At 36.7% G+C, this 27,765-nt stretch overlaps 3 protein-coding genes and 1 long non-coding RNA gene across 4 annotated transcripts; 2 read left to right on the forward strand and 2 right to left on the reverse strand.

Moving 5' to 3' along the window:
• Positions 1-827: 827 nt before the first annotated feature.
• On the reverse strand, positions 828-5,740 carry LOC135632452 (transcription termination factor MTEF18, mitochondrial-like). The gene is made up of 2 exons (XM_065141049.1): positions 3,375-5,740; positions 828-1,334 (listed from the first exon to the last, which is right to left on the reverse strand). The coding sequence occupies exon 1, from the start codon at positions 5,235-5,237 to the stop codon at positions 3,375-3,377; it is 1,863 nt and encodes a 620-aa protein (XP_064997121.1). The 5' UTR covers positions 5,238-5,740; the 3' UTR covers positions 828-1,334.
• Positions 5,741-13,741: 8,001 nt separating this feature from the next.
• On the forward strand, positions 13,742-16,959 carry LOC135632954 (putative wall-associated receptor kinase-like 16). Its single transcript, XM_065141875.1, has 3 exons — positions 13,742-14,595; positions 14,686-14,850; positions 15,534-16,959. Exons 1-3 carry the CDS (start codon positions 13,875-13,877, stop codon positions 16,718-16,720), a joined length of 2,073 nt encoding a protein of 690 aa, XP_064997947.1. The 5' UTR covers positions 13,742-13,874; the 3' UTR covers positions 16,721-16,959.
• On the reverse strand, positions 16,930-17,587 carry LOC135632955 (uncharacterized). The gene is made up of 2 exons (XR_010494853.1): positions 17,345-17,587; positions 16,930-17,167 (listed from the first exon to the last, which is right to left on the reverse strand). It is a non-coding gene; the product is annotated as an uncharacterized LOC135632955 (long non-coding RNA).
• A 2,411-nt stretch (positions 17,588-19,998) lies between these two features.
• Positions 19,999-26,278, forward strand: LOC135632777 (zinc finger CCCH domain-containing protein 6-like). The gene is made up of 4 exons (XM_065141548.1): positions 19,999-20,292; positions 24,559-24,771; positions 24,898-25,022; positions 25,110-26,278. Exons 1-4 carry the CDS (start codon positions 20,239-20,241, stop codon positions 26,107-26,109), a joined length of 1,392 nt encoding a protein of 463 aa, XP_064997620.1. The 5' UTR covers positions 19,999-20,238; the 3' UTR covers positions 26,110-26,278.
• Positions 26,279-27,765: the final 1,487 nt, after the last annotated feature.

Consider the following 27,765-nt stretch of genomic DNA (forward strand, 5'->3'; position numbering starts at 1 on the left):
TCTTGAGCATACAATGGATTCTATTTCGATAACTTAAATGTTTTAGATTTCTTATCATCCCTGTCTCCTGGCAGATCCTAGTATAGGTGTCTTGAGCATACAATGGATTCTATTTCGATAACTTAATGTTTTAGATTCCTTATCATCTAATCATAATTATTAAGAAAAAAATATCATTGACATCCTAATCCATCCGACCCGACGTAATCCTAATCCATATGCGTAAATTATGAGATTTACACAAAATAAAGGACATCAAGTCTTTGATTATTGTAAAGTTTAGAAATATCAATATAGAGTCAAATGAGAGTGATGCATTGATTCATCCTGTAGTATGAAATCCTGATAACAACAAAGCAATAGTAAATTTAGCAAATCAAGCTGCAGGCCTTATGTAATTAACAACATACTTTTTCAAATAGATTATCATATACATCTCAACCTTATCTGTAGAGTGGAAAAACAATCAAAATCAATCCATATATATGTTTATTTTTTATAATAGTGTGTTTTTTTAATCTTTATGGTCCCGAATGATACAATTATAATTAATTGACGCAATTATGATCGAGTAAAGTTGGATGCAACAAGGAGACAAATCGAGGGCCCAAGTGGAAAAAGGAGTATGAAAATTGATAGACTTTGCATTTACAGATGAGTTGGCCATGTCCTTGTTGGAAATGCAACAGTGTTATATTTATGACTGTTGATGAGGTTGATACTGATCCAGCAGTGAACTGAATAATCACAAGTTATATACATACTAAATGGTCATATCATGGGAAATAATTAAGTGATAAAAATAATTCAAATGATAATTAAGTGCATGAGTCAATATGGATGTGCATTTACTGCCATTAATTGAGAAGTTGAAATGAAATTTCACGGAAACATATGATATGATACTAAGAAATATTTTGCTAATTATCGTATACCTTTATACTAAGAAATATCCTATCATGCATGCTTCGGTACTCGTTGCTTTTTACATGTTGAATTCAAGATGATAGCTTGAATATAAGCATGCGTTGCTCGTCCCCGTGTTGAATGTATCCATGCAGCATTAACTCTGGTGACAGATTAGCACAGAGCATTGCAGAAACACAATTATTACCACCATAGTTTCTTTCGATCAGTGTGCTGTTGATTACTCTTTATTTCTTTGAGAAAGCTTAGTCTGATATGTCTCTGTATTGAGGTAGAGATCTTCTTTTTAGAAACATGCTTGGGATTAGATCCATGTATGCGATGCATCTGACTTGGAATTCACCAACGCCGAGCATTGATAAGTGAAACAAAAGTCCAACCTTTTCTCAAGTTATCTGAAAGATCAACTGCACAAGAGCCGAAAACAGAGAATCAAATGTATTATACAGCAAGGGAACGTAGCAAAAATAATGGGAGTGGCAGCCACTTGGATGACTGAGACGAAGGGAATAGAGAAGGAAATTTAAGAGTTCCAAGTTATTCCAGGTTCTATGGAGTTGCCCAATCAAAGGCTTTAGAACAGGGCTGCAGTGCCTTAACCTGATGGGTTGAGCTTTGTTAGAGCACGCCATCAAGTGGGACAAAGTAAAGTGTCTGTCTATGAAGGAAAAGAAAAAAAGTATTAACAAAAAAATCTTAAATTTCATTTTGCTGGTTCCGCTGGGTGTGTTGTATGAATCTAAGAGTGATTAGGTAACCAAATTTATGCACAACTTGTTAGACAGCAGAAAAACCAAAACAAGTAAATTTGCTTAAACAGCTTTCTGGTTGGGGGAGGGGGGTCTCTATAGACAAAAAAAGAAAAAGAAAAGAAAAGATCATCTTTAAGTGGCATACATAATAGGGACTGTGGATCACTGAATGACTGCTAAGAGAAAAATAAAAAACGATAGCGAAAATTAGTAATCAATACACATCACAACCATCAATTGAATTTTTTTGCATTCCAGTAGACAAGATGTTAGATAGATAGAGTCAACCTATGTGCCAGAAAAGGCACAGTATAACATGCATCATGGAGGAAGCAGGAGGATCACTAGTTCTGGACTGCTGCTCAACTATATTAAAAGGTTATAAATTATATTAAAAGACAGATATTTGATTGGTGGGGTCTTTGATGCCACAAGATGGTGTTTATCTGAATTTTTTGGACAAACACACTGGTTTTGCCATATGGAACCACAGTCTGTGTCCCTCTTCAGAAAGATGGTGAGAAGGGGTGGGTAGATCCCCCTCTCCAGTGGACAAGAAATAGAATGAAACTACAAATTTTATGAAGAAAAGAATGTGACAGCACAAGGAAGTAATCCACCCCAGTCTATGTTCTTTAGTAGGTCATAGATCTGCAGGACAACGCATATTGCCACATAATTCAAGAGATATCATCATTAGTTTATCTGGGAGGATAAGGTGATTAGGCATTAGTTTATCTTCTCAAAAATTCCAAGAGATATCATCTTTTTCACAGAATTCAGAGCTCCCATTAATAATACAGGCGTCACGCCATCTATTTTTATCAGTCAGAAAAACATTTTTGACAGCAGTTTCATCTCTAACTGCAGCTATAATTAAATAACATTTTCAGATTTTTGCAGTTCTATTTTCTGATTCTCATTGGCCAAATCGCAATTTGATGAGGTTTCATCTTCCACAATATCTTTCATGTTAAAAAATTATGATTTAGATTAGATGTCTTAACCTCCTCTACGTGACATAATTTTTACCTAGAAAAACAATACTTTATTTTAACCAAAATGTCATCCACATAGCTCTAAACTGTCAATCCCTCACCTTCTAAATATATGTGCTTCACAAGCATGCAGTGAAACCAAAAAAACCGGAATGGCATCTCATCGTTTGAGTATCTACCTTGTACTCCATCTTCAGTATTGCTTTATATAGTCAATACATGTCACTTCTATCTGTTCACACGTTAAAACTAGCATTTTTTGTTCTCTGTTACTTGTCACATTCAATGTTCTAGTAAAAGTTGTCTCTTAAGTAGTGATTTATATAAGCAATGCATGCCACTTTTAAAGTGTTCATACAAGTTATAACCATTACTCGTCACATTCATGTACTAGCGACAGCTAGAGATGGAAACATAAGATGGACTTGTGGTTAAGCAAATCTTCACATACTTCACAACAATCTCTACTAACTATCTACAACACGTAATATTCCACCAGAAGTGATAATTAAGTATAGCTTTAGCGAAAATAGAGTGGTACACAAAGTAAAAGCAAAAAAATTGTCATCACTGCTCTTCGCTTCAAGTAGAAAAAAATTACCTTACATGTTCCATAGGAAAAAAAATGATAATAATATGCATCTTAGACCAACATCAGTTTAGAAGCACACAAGCAGTATAAGAGTGGAGGAATTACCTAACTTGAAGATAATGCAGACTTGCATGAGTTCTTTAGGTCTTCCCAGACTTTAGGGCCCTCAGGGTCAACATTTACAAACCGCTTCATAAATATCTTATCAGAACATGCAAGGATGCTGCTTAGAGCTAGTCTACACTTGATCTTTCCTCTACCCTTGAGCCAATTGTACATTGACAACCTTAAACTCACCCTCTGAACAGTGTAACACAAAAATGATGGGAATGCCACTAGTGAACTTACGGGATAACCCAGATCATTTGTAAGAAAAGAAATCTTGCTTTCTAGGACATCTATCTTCTGATTTAGGACATGCGGATACACTTTGATCATATTAGATACGTCATTCGGGTCCAGTCCCAATTTCACCAAAAAGTCATAACGATCTTGGAGTTCATCACCCTTGCCACGGCACAGTGTGAGTGCCTTCTCCATCTCTTTCGAGTCCTCAATAAACCCTAGATGCACCAAGAACTTTCTCTTTTCTCTAAGTGACTGTTCGTGCTCATTAGATTTCGCTATGGGTTTGGCCTTTGTCCTCAAGGGTTTGACCTTTATCCCCAATGCATATTTCTTTAACTGATCTGGGTCCTCCTTTATGATTTGACACAATTGCTTTGGACGGACAAGCAGTTCAGTAATAATGGTTTCGGGTGCCTTCAAAGGACAAGAACCAAGCATTTCCGTGTGACTAAGTAAAATCTTGTGAATATCTGCAGTCTCCATTTCAATTTTAACAAGAAACATCACTCCATGCCACAAGTTCCCCATAAAGATACCAAATTGTACATTTGGGAATTGTGAGAATAGACTGAATAACTTCTTTTTGGTTCCACCAGATTTCAGCAGCAATCCTACCAGCAAAAAGATGGCACTTCCTGAACCATCCAGCATAAAACCAGGATGTCTTCGGATCAAGTCCCCCAGCGCCTCTTTTGTAAATCCCAGCTCTATAAAGAACTGTAAAAGTACAAGCATGTGGCTCCAGTTGTATGCATTCTTTTCTGAAAGAACACCTCCGATCCAATCTCTCTGGATACCTATATTCTCCAACTCCTCTAGCACCTTAACGAACTCATCATTGACACCCCCTATGAGAAGAATTGGACTTGAAGCAACAACTTTAATAATGGTACTTTTACTAAGGCCCAATCGTTCGTAAGCCCCGAGCTTTGACTCCAAAACCCTGAAGTGGCACCTGAAAACTTCAGTAGCTTCTTTGTATATTTTTCCAATCTTTCCATGGGCAATGCCATAATTGCAGAGACCATTATAGTTCTCAATCAATTTTTTATCATCACAAAGGAACATCAAATCCCGAGGAAGAAATGAGCTAATCTCATCTGATGTCAGCCCAATGCTCTCAAAGAATGGCTCAAATTCATTGATGGGGTGGTAGTGAAAGAATCGAGACATCGCGTTGCCAATATTATCTTCGTTCTCTACCTTCTTCAAGAGCTTGGCAAGAAAAACTGGGCAGTGCTTGCCGATGTGCTCTGCATCATCAGACAGTATGCCTCTGGTGCCATGAAGGTAATCCACAAGAGCAGCCTGGACCTCCGCAACGGCAAGAGTCTTTTGACTAATAGTCTGTGATTCTTTGGGAACCACATCGGTGCAAATACCTCTGAACTCGACCAAAGATAAGTGTCTTACGGAAGAACAAGTGCTGTTATGTCTAAAGATGAGATTTTTCGCAGAACCAAGTAGATTTTTCGTGACAAAGGGCCGTTTCTGGGAACCACTAACTCTGCTGGTAGTAGATTTCCAAGTCGTAAGACATCCAAGATAGATTCTTGATGATTCAAGGAGTCCCTCCACACGAAATCGACGAATAGTTCTTGATGATTCAAGAAGTCCCATTGCGGTTGCAGAAGCAATCGAGAAAGAAAGCAACTATCGAGCTCAGAAGCCAAGCAAAACAAGGGTTACCTCAGGAGCCAAGCAATCTGAGCATCTTCCCCGACGCCGCCGTCGTTTGCCCTCCTCCACCAGAGAGGGCTTTGGGGTACGCTTTGAACCGCTAAACCCCTTCATAATCTTCAATCAACGGTCAAGATACACTCTCTTTGATGGGACCCTCTTGCTTGAACGGTCATCAACCTGTCGGTTTAGGGTTTCGATAACCCGCAATCTCGCCGTAAAGACAGGATTTTCCCCACCGCTTTCCAGACTCGGAAGAAGGCAGAGACGTCCCCAAACGAAACCATTAGAAAAGAAGCCCAAAACAAAAAAACAAAAAAAAAACTATTTTTCTTGATTTCCGTTCTTTGTTTTCATTTCTTCCGCAAGTAAAACTTCAAAATGTTCCGTCATTTTTTGATTAGGAGGGAATCATCAGTTTCTTTTGATCATAAAGAAAACGAAAGTAGAAGAAAATACTGGTAAAGCTGAAGCCATCTTTTAAGGAGGTTGAAGTGCTAAACCATCCATCCTTTGCAGCGAGCTGAGGGATCTAAATAGGTATAAGTCGCAGATCAAATTGTTTACTGATATCCACAGCACTCTCCGTTGACGCATTTGCAGGTCCTCATCTCTACGGTAAAGACCACTGCACATGTTATTGATTTCTTTCTCTTTTTCCTATTGTACTGTTTAATTTTTCGTCGATTGTACCGTGATAAGACCTTAGGGTTTTATTACGGAAGAAAAAGATAAAAGGGAACGATCAAGGGGATCGACCTCGTTGATTACTTCGCGATCGATCTTCTAAAATTTTATCAAAAGACCGAATAATATTTTTATTATATCTAAAAAATAATTATATCATTATTTATAGAGTTCCATCTAGAATCATCACACATAAACTCTTAATAATAAATAAATAAATAAATATTAAATATTTTTTTATTAAATTAAATAAATTTAATAAATATTATTCAAAAACTGAGCTACAGTATCACACGCCTTGCATATTAAACTAGAGAAAATGCATTGATACGAGAAATTACCTTAATAGTTCCCTTTTTTGTTTCTTTAGTCATCGTTTATAGTTATATATATACATACATACATACATACGTTATTTTTTTTATTAGAGTATTTACTTGATTTTATATGTCATGAAGCTGTTATAGGAAAAGGTGAGACATACATACATCAATCACCGGAGAAGATAGGTGAATACAATTGTAACCAACAAAGTATGGTTATAGAATGCTTGATATTGTTTCTGCTGCAACATTTCAGAAAACTATGCATCTAATGCTTGATATTGTTTTTACATTCCTTTTTGCGAGGAATATTGTTTCACATTTCTTAGCTACCGAACTCTTCAATACACTTTGACTTGGAAAGTAGGTTGATCAATTGCTTGAGCTCGTTGATGTTCAAGTTCTTCTATTTTCCTACTCACAAGCTCGAATTAGCACATTTTTTTCCTTGTCAATGCCAATTTTGGATAAAATTCAGTGTATATACATTGAACATGGAAAGATTGTCCTTGTATGCAAAGATATGCATTGGCATATCCACCAATTGAAACAAGATGCAAAATGGCATCTGACCATGGCAAGCATGTTGTTTCTCTCTTATGACCAAGGTTTGTCGTACCGGACTGTACCGCCCGGTACGGGCGGTACGTACCGGTCCGACAGGCCAGCGGTATGTGGATCGCCTCGTACCGTACCGAGTACTGTAACAGTGTACAGTAGCACTGTAGCAATGTACAGTAGTGCTCGGTACACGTGAGTGTACCGCTCGGTACACCTGGGTGTACCGAGCGATATACCGTACCGTACCGGTATCGAGCCCGGGTCGAAACATCGGTATGGTACGGTACGGCGAACCTTGCTTATGACACTGTTAAGTGATGTCGGAACATACTCTTCCCATGTTTATTGGGGTTGTCCTGGTTGAGCATTAGTTCTGATATTGTGGCAGTCCTAATATAGTAGCAGTTGGTTACTTCACTGATCAGGTAGCAAATTATGCTTGCGTGAAACTTTGTCAGTTGTTTTTGATATTATTATTGAGCTACATACACTTCATTATTGTGCTTCTAATATTGTGCATTGCTTACAAGCCATATTAACATGAAATTTGGTATGTTTTATTTTTAGCAAATTCACCACATATGACTGTAGACCACAGAGTGCCATATTCACCTTTTCTATGTTGTGTAGCACCGACACTTCTACTTTGGAGTTAAAGCAAAGAATTTAACTACACTGATGACAGGTAGTGAATGTACAGTCTAGGAAAGATGCACACTTTATTCCTCTGTTAATTGTAATGCATCATAATTTGTCATCTTTCCTGTTTTATTTTGGTCTTTTCTTCTTTGTTTATGTAAAGATACACACATCCACCACTTTACATCTATACTGAAAGAAGTTTGCAAGTTACATTTGGCTTAAAGTTCTTATCTAATCAATTATCACTATAAATTTTTGTCCCTCTTTAGGATGACAATAAGTTTAACCAATCCAACATTTTTATGCATGGGAATGGTTCTTGTTTCCTTACAAAACAGCTTCTATAAATTTTATCTGGTAAAATCTTATACTGGAAACTTTTAATAGAAAAAAGAACTTGGTCTTTTGTGTGGATGTCAACTTCTGATAAGCCACTTCTATTTCATGTTGGAAGAACTCCTAGCTATTTTTGTTCTTTACCAACAATGTTGTTTAAAATGATTCTCCATCTCATGCATCTCTCATTATTTGGGATGTATGCGTCTGAGGTATGCCTCAACCTCTGTTTCAGATTGCAAAATTTGGTCAATCATACTTCAATGCATGAAAATGAATTTTATCAATGTTTATGCTTTCTCTCTTCTTCTAAAGTAATTTAGAAAGGAACGGGGTTGAGGTAAGTTCTTAACAAATCTGTTTTTGTTAGTGGGTAGGAACTAAAAAAAAAAAGTAAAATATAATTCATTTACCTAAGGTATTTATTGTATATAAAAATAGTTTATTTAGTTCCTTCTTTCTTAATTGACATGGAAATCATGAAATTGTTAATTTGATTCCTTGTTTCTCCATTGACATGGAAAATCATGAAGCCTCCCTACTTTTTTCCCCCCTTCTTTTTGGTTGTCTTAGCCAAACAATGAACCAAAAAGAACAAAAAAATGGTCTCCACAACATAGCTCCTTGTTTTCCCATACTAGAAATTAGTTGTATTTTGTGAACGAAGAACCCTGTGGTATTTTTCTGTTTTCATTTTCTGTTTAGTTTTGTATAAACAGTATGTAGACTCTAACACTTTGCATTTGCAACATAGAATTCCATATCATGTCATGGTAAGAACTTTGTTATTTGAAGAAATTAGAGTATGAATCCATGCACCTTTAGGTTTCTTCATGTTGATTTGCAAAATCACTTGTATAATTTCTTTTTGAGAAGATATTGATACATGAGAGAGTAGAAGTCCTTGAGAACTACTAGAAAACATTCTCAACAATAAAGCTAGTTCCTCTAGCATAGTTACATTATATATAAACAGACAGCAACACTAATGTAAATATTGGTAAGGAACAAGCACTTGAGAACTCTTTGATACACTGCACTTATGACACTAGTTATTTAAACTTTGAAGAGGTAAGATCCATGTAGTGATGGTTACTCCAAATCATAGGGCATATTGGTGTGGAACTCTTCTCGTGTGCAGTTGCTTAAATTGGATCATTTCTGGTCTGGAATTCTTCAAAATCATCATTTATTGGTTCTTGCTCAACACCTTCATTCTTGTAGTTGTACCTGTCAAGGACCTCACGGATGCTTTCCTTGGATTCTTTAATGACGTTCGATTTCATTGGTGTGTGCATCTTAGCCTCTGTTTCTTTGTTCATCGACTTGATCTGTGGCTCAATCTTAGTCTTCTTTGATTTCACTGGGTCTAATTCTACTGCTATCACACCCTTTCCCTTCCTTACCTTACTATGATAGCTCATATGGCCCCCAAAGGCTTGCGCGCTCTGGAACCACACACGACATGGCTCACATTTGTAAACACGTTTGACCTTCACCAAACTTTCTAATGGATTCAGGATTGACCTACTCCAAGTGGGATTGTAAGAGTTACCAATGTTGTCTATATGACCTAGATTTGGATCAAGGTATTTCATGTCTGACGTTTGGGCCAAAAAAGTAGAGCTTTGAGTGCCAAATTTGGGAGCATTGTGTTGTGTCTCAGTGGGTGTGCTAAGGTTAGGGCTTGGAATTGGGAAAAGGAATGACATGCTAACAGGATCTTCGACACTAGGCATTCGGTATATAAAGGGTCCGATCGATCCAGATTCAAAATTGGTACCAACTGAAGTTAGGTTATTTGGAGTGGGGGCGAACATGAAAGATTCAATCGTTGTTGGGGGTGTTTCATCAGAGGTTTTGGAATGCTGTACAGATGATTGTTGATTCTCCATGGGAGGTTGAGCGAACAGGTCAATAGGATGAGAGGAAGAATCAGTTGGAACGCTGGAAATATTACTCTTCTCTGAAGCGGTGGTGAACATGCCTTCGTAGGGAGGTGAGATTGATGAGTCACTAAGAGTGGCCGATGGGGTTTCCTTCGATGTATAAAAGATTTCATTGGATGGCTTTAATTATATAAGGATATTGGATCCAAGGTGATCGATGAAGAAAGGAAGGAAGGAAGGAAGAAACGTGAAAGCAAGAAAAGAAGGAAATCTTTCGATGATACACTCAAGATATGGTTCATTGCATGGTTGGCTTTACTGGGTGTTGAGAGGAGAAGTGAACAAAAAAGGATCAGAATTAAATTATTTTCGACAAGGATCTGCGATCATGTCAGAAATCTCAGAAAGGTGTGCAAACATGGAAGAATTATTTTTGTTGTCGTTTTTTAGCATACATACAATAGACATGGTCTCTCTGCTCTCCTTTTAGGGGGTCATGTTTTTATTCGAAGCCACAAGCATAATTTCTTTGTAAATTTGGAAGAGCTTGAACATTATCAGTAAGCGGATATCATAGAAAATTAACTCCCTAAGTTTGAAAACAGCCACAGTATTTATTTACATAGTAGAATTATTTAAAAAGCTGGAGATATAGAACACATTAATAAAAAAATATAGTTCCACTAGCCTTTTACATTTTCTTTCCATGGTGTACAAATATTGAATTTACATCCCTGATAATTGATCATGTCAACATAACACACTTAAATAGAATAATACTTCCAACTACTGAATGTACAAGAAAAGTTATCTTTAACTACACAATATATTAGCTGAACAAGAAGATACTTGAAAAAATTGTTCCATGATCACAATTTATTTAGTGCATTTCGAGTTGTTGAGCTAAACCAGTTTTGTCTTTCTATAGTTACTTTTTAACAATGTAACACTGGTGAAAAATACAACATTTTAAGACAAAATAGCCTACATTGAGTGGTTCTAATTTGTTATTTTAAGGAGTCTCTCTTTATTATAGATTAGATTTGTCTTTATTTTTTTAATTTTGTAAAACACACTTTCTGTTCTCTCCACATAAATATTGATATTCTTTTCTTGTATAAGACAATTATTCTGGTGGTATAGACTTGAAATAAAGAGTAAAAGAAGCCTTTATTACCACATCAACTCACCAATAGTTGTCCCATCTTGTAGAATTGCGAAACATCAACTGCATGTTGCTTCCATGAATAAATGATATTTGATGTTACAATTATGTTATAAAATTGTCTTTTAATCTAAAGGGCATATGATGATGATCATGGAAATTCCTGATACTCGTTTCCAATCTACTTACTCCTCTTTTATACTATGAACTTCACTTTTGTGGCAATTAAGTTGATTTTAGAAATTCATTAATCAATGACAATAATGACTGCTAGTATTAAGTTATTTAATGCATCTGAAATGTCAACATGAGATGGTGCTTTATTAAGTCCTATCGGTCTTCAGTTTTATGAATTGAATATAAGTATGGTTCACTTGTGGTTTAAAGTGCGACAATTAATTTCATATAAACTTATTACGTTATAGAATTTCCTTAAATATAAACATGCCTATGTCAAATTTTGCATATAGAGAACCCATCACCACGTAGGTGTGGAGAGAGAGAGAGAGAGAGATCCAAACATTGATATTTGGCACGATTTGATTTCTTGACTTGGATGCTGATTTTGCTGTCTAGTATGCATTTGAGAAATTTCTAAAATGCCTCACGATGTGAGGAATTTTAAATTTTCTTTTCAGTTTTACCATTGCTAATACTTTCTCTTTCTTTTTCGTCAGTCTGACACTATTGAATTTAGTTTGAAAGTGCAAAATATAAAATTAATGTATGGTTTCTGAACTTAACTTCGCATGTACATGGCTTACATATGTAAAATGTAATATTAATATATAATTTTTTATGTTTGTATTATTTATATCATCTAACCAATAGAAAATAAAAACATAATCTATTTAATATTTATACACATAAAATGTCTACAAGTTATCATTCACATCAGTCATTTCCTTATTTAATCATTTGGTTATAATTGTATTCAAGTGAACATATATGTTATATTTTAAAATCATCATCATAAGATAATTAACAATAAATATCTTATTCTATAACTTCCAAATGTAATCCTACAATGTAGCATAGGCAAAAAAAAAAATTGATATCAAAATAATTTAAAATATTTGTATATACATATAAAATAATAATAAATAAATAATATAATTACTTAATTATAATTATATATATATATATATATAATTATATATAATTATATAACTCATATATAATTATATAATTAATATAATATATTATGTCTTCAATCATCATCTTTTGTGTAATTTTTTATATTACGATTCTCTTCTCTAGTTATCATTTTGATCTATATTTTATTTGTTTTTTTTTTTTTTGTTTGGTTCACATCTGTGGGATCGAATATAACAATCAAATTATATATTTGATATAAATTTTAAAATATTATACTTATATTATGTATATATTTAAGGGTGTCAGCTAATTTAATTATCTTATTATTTCACATGAGAAATGATATCAAGTCCAATCTAATATTAGACATAATAAGAGCTTAGTAGAAAAGAGTTAATACAATCACATGAGCTTGTAATACTCTAGTCTATGGTACCACATCAATAGAACATAAATATTTGAATTAACTTACAAGAGTTTGATGAAAACATTATTGCCAGTAACTCTAGTCCTTGCGTGCATAGATTAATTCTAATCAATGTTAGACACCGACAAGGATGACAAACCCCTAATTGTAAGAGATCGTAATAACTCAATTTAATCCCACATCAAAAGTCGATGAAGAATTAAATGAAGTTAATATCCCTATTTTAGTTTCATATTCATAGTTGATAAATTAAATCTTGATTAGCATGCTTTTATAACGATTCACTTGAGTACAGCCATGTTATTTTTAATAAATTTATTGGTTTCATTAGTCAGCCAATTTTACAATCGGATCAGGAGGGGATAATATGATCATATGCAACTTTTGCAGACTATACATCATCTTACTTATGCTATTTCTGAAAAGAATTGCAATAATTATGCTAATATATAGTTTTGGGCTCATTGAGGATACGCCAACAAGCAAATTTATGGCTATAACGAGGGGAGAAAGCAAATTAGAAGTCAAAACAGAAACATACAACAGTAACAGACGACCCTGAGAAAGACCCAGAAGTCATGTGGCGACAAACAATATGCTAAGAAAGAATCTGAGGACATGAAAGCAAGAATCTACCGACTTTTACAGGAATAACAGCTGGTTGTTGGAAAAAGAATTGCCCGACTATCGACAGGATATGTGGTCATCATACATCAATCGCTACTTCTTCTTTCACTATGAAAGCTTTTGCGGTCTCCAAGTCAATCAAAGCATCTATACTGTCATGGAGAAGTCTATCAGCCATAGAAGCTGCCTGGTCACAGATCGAGACATCATAGATTGGAAATTGACGTCATAGAGAGGACGGAAAAAAGAATCGGCCCTCACCAAGAAAACTTTTTATTTCTGATGTTGCATAGGACTGCATCATCGTTTGGGAAACCGAGCGCTATTTCTTGCTGACTTGACTCGAGACTGGGGATTGTACAGGTGGTAGGCGAGGTCACCTCTGGATGCATATGCCATCGGTTGACCCAAGTCAAGAATATAAAGTCAGAATATGATGCATTTTCCGAAAAACCAGAGTCATTTTCGTATCGGAACCCACAATTTTTGGGATGACTGAGTCAACCAAAGCATCTTTCATGATTGACTGACAAGGAAGGCAGCAGGGTCTCTAAGTCGGTCAACGAAGAAAAAAGCTTCACTTCCTTAAAGTGGTGCTGGTTCATCGGCTTCTATCCTGAGAGCCTCGGCGACTCGGGAAGAATCAAAATGGAAGCTGTTTTGGTTCATCGGCTGTTTCAGCTTCTTTCCACTATTCTACTGCTGCTGTTGCCGCATCTGACAGGTGCAGCGGCATCTGCAGCCTCACTGAGAGGCGGTTGCCCAGAAAAATGCGGGGATGTTGAAATCCCCTACCCATTCGGTATCGGCCCCAACTGCTCCATGGAAGGCTTTGCACTGACTTGCAACATGACTGATGCTGGTGTCACGAAACCTTTCCTCTTCAATGTCGAGATCATCGACATCTCGTTGCAGCTGGGCCAAGCACGCATGTTGAACCACATATCGCAGCAGTGTTATCATGCGAGCAACAGGTCCAGTACGTACAATGACTGGATTCTGAATTTGGATAACACACCATATAGATTCTCCGATGTCCACAACATGTTCACGGTCATCGGCTGCAACACGCTTGCCTATATCCAAAGCTTCCGAACCAACTACCAGAGTGGTTGTGTGTCCATGTGCCAGAACGAGCTGAGCCTAGTAAATGGCTCGTGTTCAGGCATCGGCTGCTGCCAAACCTCCATCCCAAAGAACCTTACATACTACAGGGTCTCGTTTGATGAAAAATTCAACAACTTGCAGGTTTGGAACTTCAGCCCTTGCAGCTATGCTGTGCTGCTGGAGGCAGATTGGTTTAGGTTTCGCACGTCTTACATCACTACCTATCAATTCTGGAACTACAGCAATAGCAGGGTGCCGATGGTGGTGGATTGGGCAATCGGAAATGAGACATGTCAGGCAGCAAAGCTCAACAAAACCTCTTATGCTTGCAGAAGTGCAAACAGTGAGTGTTTCGACTCCTCCAATGGTCCTGGATATCTTTGTTATTGTTTAAGTGGCTACCGAGGGAACCCCTATCTCCTTGATGGATGCAAAGGTCTATTGCTTATCCCACTCTCCTCTCTTTCTGAGTTCCATTTGACTTTTCATGGTTGGATCTGATATTGCAATCACACTCCATTTGTAGACATCGATGAATGTGTTGATAAAGATCAATATCCGTGCCAAGGCATCTGCCAGAACACGAATGGTAGCTACAATTGTTCCTGCCCACCGGGCACACATGGCAACCCCTTCGCTGGAACTTGCACATCAAACCGGAAACTTCCCTTGGCAGCAAAAGCGATTCTAGGTGAGAGTCCCTCTTCCACCATGATTCTAATTTGTCTTGTCCAACGAATATCTTGCCATATCTGATGCCTATTCCTTCAAATCATCCATTTCCCTTCACTTTTTATTCCTTCAAATCCGTCTACTATCTGCAATTTAGGTTAGGCATCTTGTTCTGATCCATTCAAGAAGGTATTTTTGCCATGAACAATCAGCAATGCATTTAATTCAGAAATGACAATAGGAGATAGTCTTGTTAACTTCTGCAGCCTATGTGAACTTCTTATGACTGCTAGTCTCCATGTAGATCTCTCCTAAAAGGTCCTTGGTCCAATGAATTGAGAACTTTGCCATTGTTCTCATATAATGAGGTAGTGGCAAATTCCTTCAAACAACAAAATATCTCTTTCTGCAGTCTAGGGGTTGTGTGATTTATTTTTTTCCCCCAATAATGTCCAAACTGAGTGGAGATATTCTATAAGATATATCCTGGAGATCTATAATTCTTGTCTCTGAATATGCTTTCACAATAGGCCCTGGATAAATTGCAGAAGTACAACCAAGCACAAATAACTTCATGTCTTGCCTTCTATTTTTAATAACCATTAAACCCAAAGGTTATCTATGAAACACATAATTTTCATTTCTCTTTGTTCGTTTTATCTGGCCCGAGAACTTAATAATTACATATTCATTGATATGCAGGCACCTCCAGCAGTATAGCCTTTCTATCATTATGTAGTATGTGCATCTATATGATTTATGAAAGAAGAAAATTTGCCAAAGTTAAAGAAAGATATTTTAAGGAGCACGGAGGTTGGATTTTGATGGAAGAGATCAAAGAAAAACAAGGTCATGCATTCAAGATATTCACGAGCAAAGAATTAGAGAAGGCAACCAATAAGTTTGGTAACAACCAAGTCCTTGGGAGGGGAGGACATGGAACAGTTTACAAAGGAGTTTTGGAGGATGACCGCATTGTTGCCATTAAGAAACCTAAATTTATAAATGAGACCAGCAAAAATGAATTTGGAAAGGAAATGTTCATTCTATCACAGATCAACCACAAGAACATAGTTAAGCTGTTGGGTTGTTGTCTGGAAGTGGAGGTCCCAATCCTAGTCTATGAGTTCGTTCCCAATGGGACCCTGTTTCAATTTGTCCATGAGAATAAGAATACATATCCCATTTCCTTGGGTGCCCGCCTACAAATTGCTTATGAGTCAGCTGATGCTCTGGCCTATTTGCATTCATCAGCTTCACCTCCGATCATTCATGGAGATGTGAAGTCCTCTAACATACTTTTAGATGAAAATTACATGGCAAAAGTTTCTGATTTTGGCGCTTCAAAGCTAGTGCCGCAGGATGAGGATCAGATTGCTACCCTGGTGCAAGGGACTTATGGTTACTTAGATCCTGAGTACCTCCAAACATGCCAATTAACAGATAAAAGTGACGTTTATAGTTTTGGTGTAGTTCTACTAGAGCTGCTGACCGGTAAGAAGGCGGTTTCTTTCAAAGGATCTGAAGAAGAGAGGAGCCTCGCAGCAAGTTTCATGTTGGCCATGAAGGAGAACCGCCTTCTTGATGTCTTGGACAACCAGGTGAAAAATGAAGGGGATATGGAACTGATACAAGAAATTAGCGAGCTTGCAAGACAATGCTTGGACATTAAGGGAGAAGAAAGGCCAACAATGAAAGAAGTGGTGGAAGAGCTAGGCAAATTGAGAAAAGTCATGCAGCATCCATGGGTACCAAACAACACTGAGGAGGTTGAGAGCTTGCTTGGTGAATCATCAAATGATCACGGAATAAATTATCATGGGACAGAAACAACTACCTGCTATAATTCTGAGAAAAGACTGGCATCAAACATCGAATCTGGAAGGTAAATTTACAGAACCCCTCGTTCTTTTTTTTTTGTGTTCCTTAGAGTGCATCTTAAATAAACACTGGTCATAAGTGTGCCTGTGATTGTATGTTTATGTGAGTGAGTGCGAAAGGGAGGAATATTTCTTTCCCTACTGCTACTGAATAATGTTGTATGTAATAAATGATTCTCTAGACTACTATTATTGGAAAACTTTGTGAAATAAATCTCTACACCAGAATGATAATATTCTTGTCTTTATTACCCTACTTCCAACCATGATTGATTGTTCATTAACAAGGAATGGATGAACAATATCATGTCAACCATTCTCAATCAAAAAACCTACAAATTGTTGAGTTTCTATCACTATAACTATATCTAACACGTTGATTCTAGATTCAGCTATTGAGAGTAAAGTGACAAAATTAGACTCCATGAGTGATGTAGAATCCCCTTTCCCTTTCTCCTAGCCAAAAGTTAGGTTGATGATCTGTTAATCACAGTGTTCATATATATCTCCTAAATCCTTGGAAAAGAAGACTATTAGATAGCAAAAAACAATGCTCATCCATCTAGGTATAGAATTGTAACACAAGCAATTGGCCATGATTAAGAAATTACTAATAATGTTAGGTTTTCTTACCATAAGCTGTAGCCGACATGTGCACCTCGCTGTGTAGAAGTGGCAGCATCCGATGGCTCTTGGCTTCACGTTTGTGCCGCGATTCGAAACTGCAAGCCGATGAGAGGGAAGAGATTTGAGGGAAGGGCGGCGAGGGCAATAGGGAGTCGAGGGAAGAGAGAGAGGGAGGACTAGGAAAAGGCCTTGTGGTAGCAACTGCATCGTGAAATGGAAACAGAGAAGTGTGTTTATGGTGGTCGATGTGTATATGTAAAGCGTATAATTCCAAGTAAAGAAGTCCATGGTCTTTATCAATCTGTTGGAGATTGGAGAGGTTGAGTCGGTCCACCTCAACTCGAGCTCTGTTGAAGGCCGTGACTGAGTTGGTTCGTTCTGTTGTATTGTTTCTGAAGCAGTTACGGATAGCAATTGGTTGGGTCGGCGGGTGGGTGGGACTTGACGCGGAAACGATTTAAAACAGTAGATTATTATTTTTTTTAATAATATTATTTATTTATTTATTATATCTTTGAATTATTCGTTTGTAAAGGACATTTCTGTATTTCTTTCTTCTTCTCTCTTTATCTTCGTCATCCTCAAACTTTTATTATTTTTCTTCTTCCTCTGCTCTTGAAAGGATAGTATCAAAGAAGTTAGGGATGTGAGGAAGGGAATAATAAGTAAAATCAAAATTAAAAGGATTACAAATAAAATTTTATTATTTTATTAATTTTTAAGGGATTATGAATAATAAGATGTTGTCAATAATAAACAAAAGGAACTCTAAATAGCAAACTCCTTTAAAATATAATATCATCCTAACCTTGGGTGTAAATTATTTTTTATTAAAAAATATCTTTTCTAGATTTATTTTAAATAGTTTTAAAGTTATCTTTTAAATTTTTTAAAAAATTTTACTATATTCATTTTTGATATGGGAATGATAATTGATCGTCACCTCAACATTACATGACTAACACAAGTCCAACACCTTAGCACCACAAGGAAGCTATGGGATTGATACACTATCAACTCATGTCCAACAAGTGATTAATACGTGTTTGACACATGAACATCATGAGGACGTTGTGTGATCTGACATACGATCGTCCCCTTGATATCTTTATTAGTGACACATGATTGACTATAACCAAATCAAATCAATTGTAATTGCCTTTCAAATTCAATGTGCCACACAATGCTAAGATTGTAATTAAGCCTGAGAGCAATGAACGTATAATTACTCTCCATAACCCACTATAAAAGGGGTTCCCGAAGTGTCTTGTCCCACAAATTAAAATTTTCTTTAATAACTGATCTAAATTATTTAAATCATAAGCTAACCAACTTAAACATTAGAGGAACATTGATTGAGAATACTCCTAACTTAGTTTTATATGATTGATATCTTCAAAGTTGAAAGAAACTAGGATCGAACTTAGACCGACTCGAGAAGAAATCTAAGTTGGTTAATAAAAAAATAAATAATTTTTATAAGAGTAAAATTATTTTTTCATGATTTAACATATAGAGACTAATAAAAACGATAATATTGGCACCACCATAAAATCTATCACATTAGGTCTTGATTGCTATCCCCCCTTGATAGGGAAAAAAAAAAAACTATGTAGAGATAGTTGTGCCTACATCTTTGGCGACTGAGATAGCTGTGCCTATCATATCAACAGTGGCTGTGTGACGACATCGGTAACGTCAATGGACGTTATGCTCGCTCAAAGGTTGTGTCATGTCATTGACAAACATGTTGTCGATCACCTTAATAGAATTATATCACCCAAATGCTCAAAACTAGCGATTAAACCATATTATGATATCTCTATGATTGGCTTAACCATCTAACCATAAACATTTATAACTGATTATTATAAATAATCGATCATCTTCTTTCTTCTAATCAATTAGAACCTCCTAAAACCACTAAAACATTTATATCTTCTATCTTGACATCGGAGTAATCAAGACTTAACTGATATCGATCTTTTGCATGTGTCTCGATAGCGTATTGGAAGATAGAGTGCTCCACATCGATATCTCTATCTCTATTCCATATTTGTAGATCTTTTCTCGGTACAATTTCTCGATATCTCGGGATTTCGTTAGCCTGTTCCGATGTCGATCTCGAACTATAGCGAGTCGTTCGTACCTTATTACAACCGACCCAGCATCCCTTACCTGCTTCCACCACGCTGGTGGAAGCGTGGTGGCATTCGTGTTCACACGTTGCCCTAAAAAAAGGGACCCGCTGATGGAGTCAAAGAATTCGGCTGTCGATCCTCTCCGATCATACATCGAACTCGAACCATACAATTCCAACATCACGACCGTCGGTTGTTGGGACCCAACTATCATCAACAGTGTGTTCCCATCGCCGTCTCTGAGTCGGGTCCATGATCCCATCCCAAGTCGCAAAAATGGTGCGGATCCTGTCCAAGAACACGGCCGGTGAGTTCCCATCACCCACAACTGGTGGCGCCAAAGTTTAAATAGACCGTCGGTTAACACTGCGAACCGCACCTACTTGGATAGGATCCCCCCCACACCCCAACCCTAATGGAAACAAGAGAACCACCTCACGAATTTAGTGACGCCATTAATTCCAGAAAACACCTAAAAATAGAAATAAAAAAAGTAAACTGAAATAAAAATAAAAGAAGGTCTAATTTGGCAGCTCAAAGGGGGAATCCGAGGGAGGAAGCGAAGCCGCCTCCTGTGTCGCCTTTAGGGTTCTTTCTACTCCTCCCTCTGCCCGACGAGGGGATCAGTCCATTACATCCCCTCTTTCCTGTCGTCGCTTGCCGATGAAAAGTAGAATGACGGTCCGCATGTTTCGGTTATTGTAGTTTCTTCGGCGGATCGACGATTACTAGTTTAATCTTTCAATCGGATCGTATTGCATGGCCGGGTGGAAGCAGTCGAAAAGGGTCTCCTGGGCCAAAGAGTTGCATCAGGTAATATTGAACCGAATCCACACCCAGCCCCAAGTATCTCGCATAAGACTTTGGGTTTGATTGAATTCTTGTGTTATCATGCACTTCAAATCGTTGAGTTCTTGTTTTTTTCCTGTTCGTCTGCTTTTGGTACGATTATGTTGTGATTCCTTTTTCGTTTTGTTCTTATGCTCGCATCCATTGTTTCAATTAGGGTTTTCTTCTCTTGTCTTTTACCCGGTTGGTAAATCGATGGGGGAGTGTCGATGGGTACATTGTTTGTGTTGTGATCTTGATCCGATGTTGCCGTTTGTAGAATGTTCTTTGGTAAATACCTGCCTTTTTTATCACCGGCCTATCTTTACATTCCATTGACCACAGAAAATAGAAAGTTTGCGTGGTAGATGTTTCTAATTGGAAATAGATCTGCCAACTCTGAAACGGAATCTTTTTATTTGGTTTTAAGAGAATCATGCTTGGATTGGCTCACTGGTCGATTGATCTTTGTCTGAACCTTTACCTTAGTATGTTTTAACAGGCCTTGGATGGAGATGTGGCATGATGGATTGGACGTCCAAGCCGATTACAAACTTTATTTTGGTGCCTTATTAGCCTTGTTCAACTTCAATATGCAGATAATCTAACACAGAAGTTAATGCACAGACTACATCGCCTGGCCCCAATCAATGGAATAAATGATCGGCGACCAATTAATCGATGTTAAACAACTAACCAATTCAATGAAAAATGAATAGCATATACATAGCAACTTATATCGCCATGGATTATCAATTCAACCATCTATCAAGATTGGTACCTTGCAATGCTGCAAGATTTTTCTTGAAAATTTTGCACAGCAGTCAGATTGGAAGATTAAACTTTAAAATCTGACAACGAAGCTACTACTCCACATGCTTAACGAGATTAGTCTGAGTAAGATGAAAACTAAAAGTACCAGTAGCACCGCCATCTAAAATAGTACAGAAGAAGATAACTTGTAATGACTTTCTTAATTTAACTGCTTGAGGATAACACAGAACAGAATTGTTGTCCCGATGAAATTCTGTTAATGTTTTTGTATGGGTAAAGAAATGAGAGTCTTCATCAACACTTGCCTGGTGGAAATCTCACAAACAATTGCTGAACTCTTGACTAAGGGGATCACCTATATCTAAAAGACTTGAGCTTTTGAGTCTTTCTTGACTCGGAAGTGCAGAAGCTGTTCGTACTTATTCAAACTTATTTCTTTTAGTTGTCAGTATGAAAATTGATATAATAGAATTCAAATATAGATGACAATGTAGATCGCAGTTGTTTCTGTGTGGTGTTATAGAAGTAAAGTAAGGACATGGTTTATTATGTTGCCTGCAATATTCCGGTAAAAACATTGGAACATCGCAAAATTAAGAGAAGTAAAGGTAGTACATCTAAGAAGCTTTTTTATGTATATACTTACCATAAATTGCAAACATGGTAAAAGAAACAAATAATTGAGGCAACAATTACTATTAATCAAACCGCAACCTGTAAATCTGGGATTCCTGTAAGGACTTATACAATTTTATTAGAATGTAAAGGAATATAAAATTTGAGATAACTTGCAAACATGTGAAAATCATAACTGCTTTCTATAGAAGAAGTTCCTTGTAAGTGTTGCTTTAGCAAAAATCATTATTTACTAAAAGATCAAGTCAAAAATTGTAATGCCATTACAGTTCTATAGTACATGTTGATTGATGGAAGTTGAAGCTTGTAAAATATCAACTGGCTTTAACTTATGTCAGATCATCATCACAGGCACAACCATGATTTGGATCACCACCATCGTGAGCAACTAATGTAGTTGAAATGTATAATATACTCATACTAGACTAACTTGAAAGAAATATTCTGGATCATTAACTAATTTTATATTAGTTGTATCAACATCAATAAGATTCTGAAAATGTAAATCAATTATTTATTATGAAAAACCATGTTCCTTTTTAGCTGACTCATGAATTATTTTGAAAACTCATCGAACAGTTCTTTTTTATAATATAATTTTTTGCACAAATTTAAGGGAAAAATTAACATGTTGTGAGCTTTTTAATAATAAACCATAACATATTAAAATAATAATAATCAAACACTTAAACTTACTGAATGATTTAATTTTTTAAGGTCAATCAGTACAAATTTGACTGATCGAAAACTTCGCTAATAGTTGATTTAATTTGTTAAAATCAATATGGAATTTCAAAACCTTATTGATGATAGGATAACTCCTTAACAAATAAGAACATTAAACTGTAAAGCTACCTTATAATTGAAGCTCTGAAGTCAAGTTCATATAAGTCCCTGGCATAAGCTTTCAAAACGATATATAATAAGTCAATACTTGGCTAATTTAAACATAAGCAGATTTGTTTTGCGAGCATCAAAAGCTTAAGCCTTTCTCATTGGCCTCCTTTTGTTAATTCTCTTATCATTCTGTTAAATCATCCAGAACAATCCAAAAGCAGGCGCAATTATACATACCCATAAAATGTTAATTGAAAACTTGGCTAATAATTCATTCTGTTTATAAAATGAACTTAGATTTTCAGACCTATTGATGATAGGAAAAGTCGTAATTGATGAATAAAAAAATTAATTGTAGAAAGCTAAGACATAAATGAATCTCTCAAGTCAAGTTCGTATAATAATACGGTAATGATAAATAATAACTCAGATACTTGGTAGATTCAATCCACAACAAGTTTGTTTTATGGGCAATAAATGTATAAGCCTTTCTGTTTGGCCTCCTAATGTTAACTCTTCCATCATTCTGTTAAAGCATCAATAAGCAGCAGTGCAAATGCTATTTCACCATACTAGCAATCAAGGGCATGCCACACAATATATAGACTATAAGCTCATTTACCTGTCCCTCCTTTTCCTTTTCCCTTTTGTCTTTTCCACGGGAGGCTTACTGTGACATTAGCAGTGGGGCTTGAGTCACCCTGCTGCTAATGTCCAAGACCAACTAGTTTTTTCTTTAACAGATTGATGAGTGATCAATTGTTCATGAGTCCACCTGTTCCTTGGTCCTGTAGCTACCATCCGTTAAAATTTTAAGAGATTGAACTTGAAGAAACTGAACAGAAGGGGTTCTTCATCCATCACAAGCCTGCTCTAGAAAATGGCAATCGGATATGTAACAGTATTGAGCTAAAGTAATACTAAAGAAGCCAAAGCCACAGACGAACAATGATGTTAACCCCTTCATCTTCAAAACAAGATAAGAAATCTCCATATGATCTGGTAACTAAATTGCTTCATTTTTTTCGCATGTGGCAAAGATCATTGTTGTGCTCGTTGGTTCCTAATAGTCAATTCTTATTTGAAGTTTAAAATCTATGTTATGCTTGTGTTGTAGAAAAAATAAACAATGTGATAGGTCAGGATCGATCCTGTCCTTATCCAAAGACATGTTGAATGATGTTATTTAAGTGTCTCGAAATAAGTTCCTAATGCTGATATGATGATTCACTAATAGAAACCTTAAAAAAAAAAATCAAAGATCGACTGATATTATGTTACCATTATGTCATGTGAATTTTCTGCTTGTGTTGCTTCTCTTTCTCCAACAAGAAATAAATTAAACAAAGCAACAAATTATAACTTAACTACCCGAAGACTTTGAAGTTTTAGTCAGTCTACAGCTTGTTTGTCTAGTAAGTTGAGGCAATACTCAAAGTCCATACCTCTTCCAGGACAGTGGTAAGTAAATGCTATTTGGATGAAAACTATCCAATCTAATGGCAAAGTTCCTTTATCAGGATGGGCTACAGTTTGAAATTTGCAATTGGACATGGTGCTTGTTGTTTATAGGATAACATGGTCAAATATTGTTTATAGTGTTTTGTTGGACTGTAAAACTTCATGTTTGGCGATATGTTATAATTTATCGATCCCATTTGCTTATTGTTTAGGGTCTTGGTTAGGGCCCTGATAGAGAAGGAAAGCTCACAGTTTAATCTTTTTTGCATGGAGAAAGATAGTGTTTAGCTGCTAACCCATCGCTTTCTTCTATCTCTTAAATTGTCTGTTTTCTTATTCTGAATTCAATTTGAATCGCCAGATCAGGATTTTCTTTTCTTTTCTTTGCTATGTCCCAAATTAGGGACCTATGTTGCTTGTCGTATCACTCTTCTTGATATAGTTGTCTCACAGGTCAATATTAATTCTTGGGCAAAAACTTTTCAGTTGTGCATTATTAGCAATTTTAGGGCTTGTTAAAGGTGTTAGCATCTGCCTTTCCAGGTAAGATTATTCTTAGCAGAGGATGCCCCCGCTCTTTCTGGTGCGGGGACCCAAGACCATCTCCAAGCAAAGGGTTCATGGTTATTGCATGCAGCAAGCACAGGCAATGATGATTCTTCTCTACCTCCAGGCTTTGAAGCACCTCATCCTGCATACAAGCTCAGATCTGAAATCTCACAGATTCCTTTGATCAAGTGGACATGTCCTATCCAAGTAATGGATAACTTATTCAGTTTGTCAGTTCCTAAATAGCTTGAAATTTAGTTATATCATACAGAAAATTTCTGAAGTCTGTATTGCCTGTAACATGTCACTTGCTTATCTTTTTTCCAATTTCAGGTGTTAGTGAATCCAGAGTGGCTAGTGACTGCTGGAGAAGAAAGTGCTGAAGTGGCTGTACAGAGTCAAAGACAAGTGAGTCTTCTTGAAGCAATTTATCCACGGTTGACTTCTGTTCCTCCAAAGTAAGTTGTCTTTGTTGTTAACATGATTTGCTATCTTTTACCTGCCTTGTCTTTTCACTAATGCCAAACCTGAATCTAAAAATACAGTCCTTCAGTTTCATCCGAGGTACAAGACTCAGTTTACAATGACTTCCAGACTCCTGTAATTCCTGTAACTGCTATCGAAGATGAAGATTCATCAGAACAATTCGAAACAGCCAGATCAGCAGCTGCATCTCCCCAAGTCCAACAGACAAATGATCATAATTTGCAGGGCATGATTAAAAAGCATGATCTTTCAAACCTCAATTCAGTTACGACACAAATCCAACATCGTGATGTCCAGACTATGCATCATGGTGAGACAACTGCAGGAAGGATTATACAGATTGCGAAACCAGATGTCGCCACTGCTGCTTCTGCAGCTTTTACAGCAATCATGAAAAGCAGTGAGGATGGAAGCATGATAGATCGTGACCTTCTTATTAGTATCCTCAGTAACCCCAGCTTGGTGGAGAAACTGGTTTCAGAACATGGAGCTCCTAAACAAGCTCGGGTGCCTTTGGCTTCTGCAGCAGTCTCACATCCTCATCCCTTTGTACCAGTTCAGGCACCAGCTCTTGTTCCAGCAGTCCCACCTCAACTTCCCCACATCAATACTGGCACTTGTTCCCCCTTCCCAGTTCTTCGAAACACGCAGATGTATCCTTTTCCCAGTTCCATGCCGCCCCAAGCTGCGAATTCTCATGCTTCTCACATTCAGATCTGTGTCCAAGCAGCAGCAAAAGATGCAAATTATTTAAAAGGTTTAGTCCATCAGCATGGTGGTGAGAAGCAAGATTCCCCAGATCTCAATTTTGTACATGCTGCTAATTACCAAAACAACATTGCGGCCACAAATGCTGTTGATCCTTTTGGGTCTACGCAGCAAAGAGAAGCGAGGCCTAAGATCCCAAGGCCTTGTGCTTACTTCAACACCCCTAAGGGGTGTCGGCATGGGGAAAGCTGCTCGTATCAGCATGTCCCTTCTTTACCGCGGCGGACGGAGCAGCCAAGAGGATCAAAAAGAATTAAATTAGATAGAGGAATTGCTGGCAGGAACTATTAAGTTCTGGTCAATCCGACCTTCTTTTTCTTCTTTCTTATTCATTCGTGGCTAGTACATACGCAGCGATCTTCACTGCTTCCCATCATTATTTTTGCTACATTTTTTTTCATTGCAATGTAAAATGACAAAGTTGTCTAGAATTCAGAATCTGTGCATTGATTATACTTCATTCATTATGTTTGTGTGAGATGATTAAGTTTAATTATCCCAAGGCAACAAATTAATATTGTTGGTTTTCTTCACATCAAAGCAAAGCAGCTGTGAAATAGCCACAAGCGAATCAGCGATTGCTATCTCATGGATGACAGCGGGTTCGTCAAGTAGGTAGAGGATCGGGCAAATTCGGAACAATATTGACCGTCGAACAGCATGTATTATGGCTGATATCGGCGTTGTGAGCTCTCTTCTATTTTTGTCATAGAAATTTTGCAGGTTTACTTTGTATGTGGTGTTCTGAATATTTTTTGATGTCTATAAAATTGCAATCTTACATATACAATTCAACGGTACAACAACAATGATAGTTTGCCGGTTTGCTCATTTTCTTATAAGTTCACGAGAGATTACATATTGAGAGGTTAATCTCTTACGAATGGATATCGTAAGAGCTACGCCCGACTCGTGCAAAACTATCCAACTCATGGCGGTATGCATACTGTGCAAAGGACGAGGAGAGCGAGGAGAAGAAGAAGAGGACGAGAAAGGGCTGTCTTTGCCTCACAAGATTACAAGGCGGGAGGAGCGAGAAAGAGAGTATAATATTCTATTAGTGAGCTTACCTCCTACAAGTCGGAGAGTAAAGACATAAAGTAGTGGCTTCGAAACTATTACCGCTTCCTTCCAAAAGGAGTTTAACTTTGTTTCTCATGATTCTCATGTGAAACAACTAATAATGATTCTCATGTCGTCCGATTAGCTTTGTTTTTTTATTATTATTATTTTTAAATGATGATATAATAATATAGTCTTCACTTACTAAATTAGATATATATTTTTGAAAAATATAAAGAGTGAGATTTTAAAACCTCGACGTTTAATAAGTGAATTTACTAATATTTTAGATGTACAATATGTGAAATGAGGTTCTAAATCTCAATATTTAGTAAGTAAATCTCTCGCACTATAATCAAATCAATATCACAGGTGTAAATTATAGGTTTTGAATCAAAATTAATTTTGAACCAAATCAAATTATATCTATAGAGATAACATAAATTATATCTAAGAACATTATGCAAGTCATGAATATCAAATCATATTCAAGAGATCGCGAGTATCAAATTGAATCATATTATTCAATCGATCTCGCAATCATATTATTCGACTCAGACGAAGACTTGCCGCACTCAATCATGGAACAAAATATAAAGTTATCAACTTGGTCTTCTTGATGCAATGATGCAATGATGGATGATGAAGATCTTATTGTCTAATCCTTAAGAGGATTGGGGACAAAATATAAAGAATTGATTGTTGCAATCCGCAACCATAATAATCATATCTCTTTTGAAGAACCTATGATAAGGAGTTTTTAAAGAAGGATGAAAAGGGTGATGCATTCAATGATATGTGATTTTTCTGATCAACGCAAAAATGATGGTATTCAACATCGCACTCCTTTACAATGTTGAAATCAATATCATCAAGGAAACTTCT

Source organism: Musa acuminata, chromosome BXJ3-3 (genome assembly GCF_036884655.1).
Source record: "Musa acuminata AAA Group cultivar baxijiao chromosome BXJ3-3, Cavendish_Baxijiao_AAA, whole genome shotgun sequence".
Taxonomy (NCBI): Eukaryota; Viridiplantae; Streptophyta; class Magnoliopsida; order Zingiberales; family Musaceae; genus Musa; species Musa acuminata.